The sequence below is a fragment of the Babylonia areolata genome, chromosome 2 (assembly GCF_041734735.1).
Source record: "Babylonia areolata isolate BAREFJ2019XMU chromosome 2, ASM4173473v1, whole genome shotgun sequence".
In the NCBI taxonomy this organism is placed as follows: Eukaryota; Metazoa; Mollusca; class Gastropoda; order Neogastropoda; family Buccinidae; genus Babylonia; species Babylonia areolata.
Window position 1 is genome coordinate 70,583,081 of NC_134877.1, and position 7,500 is coordinate 70,590,580.

General features: G+C 49.8%; 1 protein-coding gene across 6 annotated transcripts in view; it reads left to right on the top strand.

The window, feature by feature from the left end:
* LOC143276742 (uncharacterized) overlaps positions 1 to 7,500 on the top strand; it is a 112,047-nt gene that overhangs the window by 91,834 nt on the left and 12,713 nt on the right. For 4 of the 6 annotated variants that reach the window (XM_076581419.1, XM_076581406.1, XM_076581404.1 and 1 more), the window contains exons 4-6: positions 1,781 to 2,021; positions 2,347 to 2,537; positions 4,946 to 5,891. In XM_076581419.1, coding sequence (XP_076437534.1) covers positions 1,781 to 2,021; positions 2,347 to 2,537; positions 4,946 to 5,891 — 1,378 coding nt within the window. The remainder of the gene's footprint in view (positions 1 to 1,780; positions 2,022 to 2,346; positions 2,538 to 4,945; positions 5,892 to 7,500) is intronic. The other 2 variants (XM_076581412.1, XM_076581405.1) reach the window with 2 other exon arrangements.

Here is a 7,500-nt window from a genome sequence, read left to right on the forward strand (position 1 = left end):
GTGTAACACCTTGGAATAAAGTAGCAATGTAAACAAATAAACACTAATTAATTTTTATTCTTTCTTTTCCCCCACATAAAAAAAAACAACAACATCACTACCTATGGCACCCAATCACTTTATCCCCAAACAACACTCAGAATCAGAAGTGTGGTGTAGCGTGGTGGTATTTCTCCCAAAACGAGAAGCGGTGGTGAAGGAATATTCATGATGGTTGGAGACTTTACACAGTGCGTGAGGTTCTCTTTCAGGGTGAGGTATACTGGGGATCAGTTCTGGCTGTTAACACTGCACACACCTACAGTCCATGGTGACACATACCTACAGTCCATGGTGACAGAGCACTAAACGTGACCCACATTCTCCGTGCGTGTTACCACGGGATCACGGTGACTTGGCCGACTAACGGCAATGCTTACTCATACCGCAGTAGCAGTTTGCTTGAAGCACACACACGTCAGACCAAACATTTATGGCCAACAACAAGCGGCGATAAAAAGGTCTTAAAAAAAAAAATCCTCGGAAGGGAATATCATGTGTCGGTGGAAGGGTGGTGTTGGTGGACGGATCAACTTGCATTGACACACGCTGGTTGTAATCTCGGCCATGGAGTGAAGAATTACAAGGTATTGTTACATGCATGTTACGAAACAACAGCAGCAAACAAACGTGTATTAAACAAGAGAGGCAAGGCCTTCAAGACTCCCTTGTGATACACCTTTTAGAAAATCCAAGCTTTTTATGTATTGAGTATAATGCATTTACTGTTATATTTATATTTTTTATATTCTCTAAACTTGGCAGTTTGATCTGATATTCGACCCAACAAAAGATCTGTCATTATTATCATTTTTTGTTCAAACAGGAACTTCTTTTGCTGAGCATGGAAGTTTTGTTTATTGCATACGTTTTGGTGCAGACAGTAAAACAAGGGAAATTACTCTGCTGGGGACTTCGTTTGCTTTAAACTGATCTTTCTCATCTTAAACATTACATTTTGAAATTATACTCAATACATAAAAAGCTTGGATGTTTATTAAAAAGTGCATCACAAGTGAGTCTTGAAGGCCTTGCTTCTCTTGTTTCAAAATGTAATGTTTAAGATGAGAAAGATCAGTTTAAAGCAAATTAACCTCCCTAGCATTAATTAGAGTAATTTCCCTTCTTTACTATCTGCACCAAAACGTTTGCAAAATAAATAAAACTTCCATGCTTAGCAAAAGAAGTTCCTGTTTGAACAAAACATGATAATAATGACTGCTCTTGTTGTTGGGTCGAATATCAGATCAAAGTGCCAGTTTAGAGAATAAAAAAAAATAAAACAGTAAATGCAGTTTGCATATAATTAGGCTTCATTTTTTTAATTTGTTTGTGCCCATCCCAGAGGTGCAATATTGTTTTAAACAAGATGACTGGAAAGAACTGAATTTTCCCTATTTTTATTTCTAATTTGATGTCAACTGACAAAGTATTTGCAGAGAAAATGTCAATGTTAAAGTTTACCACGGACACACAGACACAGACACACACACACACACACACACACACACACACACACACACACACACAGACAACCGAACACCGGGTTAAAACATAGACTCACTTTGTTTACACAAGTGAGTCAACAACGAATCAATAGAGGAAAAAAGTCATTTGGTGTGTGTGTGTGTGTGTGTGTGTGTGTGTGTGTGTGTGCGTGTGTGTGTGTGTGTGTGTGTGTGTGTGTGTGTGTGTGTGTGTGTGTGTGTGTGTGTGTGTGTGTGTGTGTGTGTGTGTGCAGATCACCCAGCGGTTCAGCATCAACCTGCCAGGTGGGCAGAAGGCGGTGATGAGGGTCAGCCCCCAGATGACGCTGGGCGAGGTGCTGGGCAAGGTGTGTCGGGACAAGAGCCTGGACACTGCCCGCTACACCCCCACCCTGCCCGCCTCCGCCTCCACCGCCTCCCGCCCTCCCCTCACCCCCCTCCCCCTTCACCTCACCATCGCTGACAGCAAGCTGTCCGAGATCAACTTGGTGTACAGTGAGTCTGTGTGTGTGTGTGTGTGTGTGTGTGTGTGTCTGTGTGCGTGCGTGCGTGTGTGTGTGTGTGTGTGTGTGTGTGTGTGTGCGCGCGCGCACGCGTGTGTGTTTGTGTGAGTAGTCAGTGTGTGTGAAAACATAAGATAGATGATCAATGTTGATGGTGATAATAATGATAATGATAATAAAAATGATAATAATGATAATAATCACTCTTCTCTCTCCTCCTCCTCCTCCTCCTCCTCCTCCCACTACTACTACTACTACTACGACTACGACGACGACGACGACCACCACCACCACCACCACCACCACCCTGTCCACAGCAGCAGACGCCCGCCAGACACAGCCGACACAGCCGGCACCGAACCCCGTACCCCCGGCGGCCTCAATGTGGGCGGCAGGCTGTGGTGGGCAGGACGTGGGCCACACGCCCTACATGCCCGGGGCGGGGGAGAGCAAGAAGAAGAAAGGCTTCCTGTCTTTTCTCACCAAGAAGGAGAAGAAATTCAAACTGGTCAGTCCATGTCGCCTTCACTCCTCCTGGATCGACGTGTTGAAGATTGAGAACTGTGTGTGTGTGTGTGTGTGTGTGTGTGTGTGTGTGTGTGTGTGTGTAGTGGACATTGTATCAAAAAGGGCTGTTCTATATTGTGAAGAACACTGTATCCTGAATGACCACACTGTATCATGAATGACCACACTGTGAATGACCACACTGTATCCTGAATGACCACACTGTGACATGAATGACCACACTGTATCCTGAATGACCACACTGTGACATGAATGACCACACTGTATCCTGAATGACCACACTGTGACATGAATGACTACACTGTATCATGAATGACCACACTGCATCATGAACGACCACACTGTAACATGAATGACCACACTGTGAATGACCACACTGTGAATGACCACACTGTAACATGAATGACCACACTGTGAATGACCACACTGTAACATGAATTACCACACTGTGAATGACCACACTGTAACATGAATTACCACACTGCATCATGAATGACCACACTGTAACATGAATGACCACACTGTGAATGACCACACTGTATCATGAATGACCACATTGTGACATGAATGACCACACTGTGAATGACCACACTGTATCATGAATGACCACACTGTAACATGAATGACCACACTGTGAATGACCACACTGTATCATGAATGACCACACTGTATCATGAATGACCACACTGTGTACCATGAATGACCACACTGTATCATGAATGACCACACTGTGAATGACCACACTGTATCATGAATGACCACACTGTACCATGAATGACCACACTGTACCATGAATGACCACACTGTGAATGACCACACTGTATCATGAATGACCACACTGTACCATGAATGACCACACTGTATCATGAATGACCACACTGTGAATGACCACACTGTGAATGACCACACTGTATCATGAATGACCACACTGTACCATGAATGACCACACTGTACCATGAATGACCACACTGTGAATGACTACACTGTATCATGAATGACCACACTGTGAATGACCACACTGTATCCTGAATGACCACACTGTATCATGAATGACCACACTGTATCCTGAATTACCACACTGTATCATGAATGACCACACTGCAACATGAATGACCACACTGTGAATGACCACACTGTATCATGAATGACCACACTGTATCATGAATGACCACACTGTGAATGACCACACTGTATCATGAATGACCACACTGTATCATGAATGACCACACTGTGAATGACCACACTGTATCATGAACGACTACACTGTATCATGAATGACCACACTGTATCATGAATGACTACACTGTATCATGAATGACCACACTGCAACATGAATGACCACACTGTATCATGAATGACCACACTGTATCATGAATGACCACACTGTGAATGACCACACTGTATCATGAACGACTACACTGTATCATGAATGACCACACTGTATCATGAATGACCACACTGCAACATGAATGACCACACTGTATCATGAATGGCTGTATCATGAATGACCACACTGTGAATGACCACACTGTACCATGAATGACCACACTGTGAATGACCACACTGTACCATGAATGACCACACTGTACCATGAATGACCACACTGTATCATGAATGACCACACTGTGACATGAATGACCACACTGTACCATGAATGACCACACTGTATCATGAATGACCACACTGTGACATGAATGACCACACTGTACCATGAATGACCACACTGTATCATGAATGACCACACTGTGAATGACCACACTGTATCATGAATGACCACACTGTGAATGACCACACTGTATCATGAATGACCACACTGTACCATGAATGACCACACTGTACCATGAATGACCACACTGTACCATGAAGGATTACGCTGCACCGTGAAGGACACAGCAGCTACCTAAACAAGTGGACGGTTAAAATATTGTCTCGTGAGGACTGTGTCCCATTGTCTCGTAATGACTGTGAGGGCTGTGTCCCATTGTCTCGTGAGGACTGTGTCCCATTGTCTCGTAATGACTGTGTCCCATTGTCTCGTGAGGACTGTGTCCCATTGTCTCGTAATGACTGTGTCCCATTGTCTCGTGAGGACTGTGTCCCATTGTCTCGTGAGAACTGTGTCCCATTGTCTCATAAGGACTGTGTCCCATTGTCTCGTGAGAACTGTGTCCCATTGTCTCATAAGGACTGTGTCCCATTGTCTCGTGAGGACTGTGTCCCATTGTCTCGTAATGACTGTGTCCCAGTGTCTCGTGGGGACTGTGTCCCATTGTCTCGTGAGGACTGTGTCCCATTGTCTCGTGAGGACTGTGTCCCAAAGCGCTAAGGAAGCAGCTTCCCTTTGCTGTGGGGGTGTGAGCACTGTACCTTCTGTTTCGTGTCCTGCAGGAACCCGCCCCCCACCCTCACCACAACCACCACATGGACACGGCCTCCAACGCCTCCAATCACTCAGCCACCACCACCTCCTCCTCCTCCTCCGCCCGTGCCCCCGCTCCCCGCTCCACCACCCCTCCCCCTCCCTCCTCCCGCCCCTCCCCCTCCTCTTCTTCCCGGTCCCAGCCCGCCAGGAGGCCGCACACCATGTACGTCACTTCCACGCCCCAGGACAGCCCCAGGGAGCTGACGGGCCTCAGCCCCAGGGCACAGGACGCCCGAAGGGACAGCCCACGGGGGGAGGTGAAGGGCAGCCCCGAGTCCCGAGCCCTGCCCACAGCAGGGGGAGGCAAGAAGAGGCCGGCACCACCACCACCCTCCCAGGCCAAGGTCCCCGCTGTCAAGGAGGACGTGCTGGTCAAGGCGTCAGCACCTCCCGTGGCGGCCTCCGCTCCTGCCGGGCCGTCCACAGGTCTGACCTCGCCTCCAGCAGACAGCAGCAGCGGACGGAAAGACACCACCACCACCACCACCACCCAAGACGCGGCCCAAACCAACGCCAACAACACCGAGGTGACTGCGGGGGCCGGTGGGCAGTCAGGGGCGACCACTGCCGCCAGCAGCCTCCTGCACTCCCGCAACAGCTCCGACTCCAGCGGGTACCACGAGCTGACCTTCAGCGGGGCCGAGTCCCCCGAGGCGCCCCCCCACCCCGCCTTCAAGACCTCCATCGACACCACGTCCATCGACAGCGGCGACAACCTCAACGGCGGGGGCGGCGACAGCGGTGTGCATGACGGGGCCGAGGGCTGGAGCCAGCAGCAGGGTGTGGGCACGGGGACGGGGATCCACGCTGCAGGTGACCCTGCCAAGACCCTGCCCTCCACCAAGAAGAAGAAGAAAGCGCCGCCACCACCACCGTCATCGTCATTGTCTGCTGCTTCTGCTCCTGGTAAATGTGAGTTGTTCAGAAAGGTGGCCATTGTTAGCACTATAGGCCTCTGTGCTAAGGGGATGAAGCGCGTTAAAATGCCAATTATTATTATTATTATTATTATTATTAGAAAAGGAAGAAGGAGAAGAGGAAGACGAAGTCATTTCTATCTCATCCACGATGTAAACAAACTGCAGGGAAACAGAACTTCAGAACTCAGAACTCCTGTCAGTCAACGACGGATATTTTTGGGCATGGCCATTTCTTCAAACCGTCCTTGGGTATCTACAGCCACTGTCCAGAGTGCACTGACACACTGGGGGGTATCTACAGCCACTGTCCAGAGTGCATTGACACACTGGGGGGTATCTACAGCCACTGTCCAGAGTGCATTGACACACTGGGGGGGGGGTATCTACAGCCACTGTCCAGAGTGCACTGACACACTGGGGGGTATCTACAGCCACTGTCCAGAGTGCACTGACACACTGGGGGGTATCTACAGCCACTGTCCAGAGTGCACTGACACACTGGGGGGTATCTACAGCCACTGTCCAGAGTGCACTGACACACTGGGGGGTATCTACAGCCACTGTCCAGAGTGCATTGACACACTGGGGGGTATCTACAGCCACTGTCCAGAGTGCACTGACACACTGGGGGGTATCTACAGCCACTGTCCAGAGTGCACTGACACACTGGGGGGGTATCTACAGCCACTGTCCAGAGTGCACTGACACACTGGGGGGTATCTACAGCCACTGTCCAGAGTGCACTGACACACTGGGGGGTATCTACAGCCACTGTCCAGAGTGCACTGACACACTGGGGGGTATCTACAGCCACTGTCCAGAGTGCACTGACACACTGGGGGGGTATCTACAGCCACTGTCCAGAGTGCACTGACACACTGGGGGGTATCTACAGCCACTGTCCAGAGTGCACTGACACACTGGGGGGTATCTACAGCCACTGTCCAGAGTGCATTGACACACTGGGGGGTATCTACAGCCACTGTCCACAGTGCATTGACACACTGGGGGGTATCTACAGCCACTGTCCAGAGTGCACTGACACACTGGGGGGTATCTACAGCCACTGTCCAGAGTGCACTGACACACTGGGGGGTATCTACAGCCACTGTCCAGAGTGCACAGACACACTGGGGGGTATCTACAGCCACTGTCCAGAGTGCACTGACACACTGGGGGGGGGGGTATCTACAGCCACTGTCCAGAGTGCACTGACACACTGGGGGGTATCTACAGCCACTGTCCAGAGTGCACTGACACACTGGGGGGGGGGTATCTACAGCCACTGTCCAGAGTGCATTGACACACTGGGGGGTATCTACAGCCACTGTCCAGAGTGCATTGACACACTGGGGGGTATCTACAGCCACTGTCCAGAGTGCACTGACACACTGGGGGGTATCTACAGCCACTGTCCAGAGTGCATTGACACACTGGGGGGTATCTACAGCCACTGTCCAGAGTGCATTGACACACTGGGGGGGTATCTACAGCCACTGTCCAGAGTGCATTGACACACTGGGGGGTATCTACAGCCACTGTCCAGAGTGCACTGACACACTGGGGGGTGGAGAAGGAGGAGAGAGCTAGAGAGGAAGGGG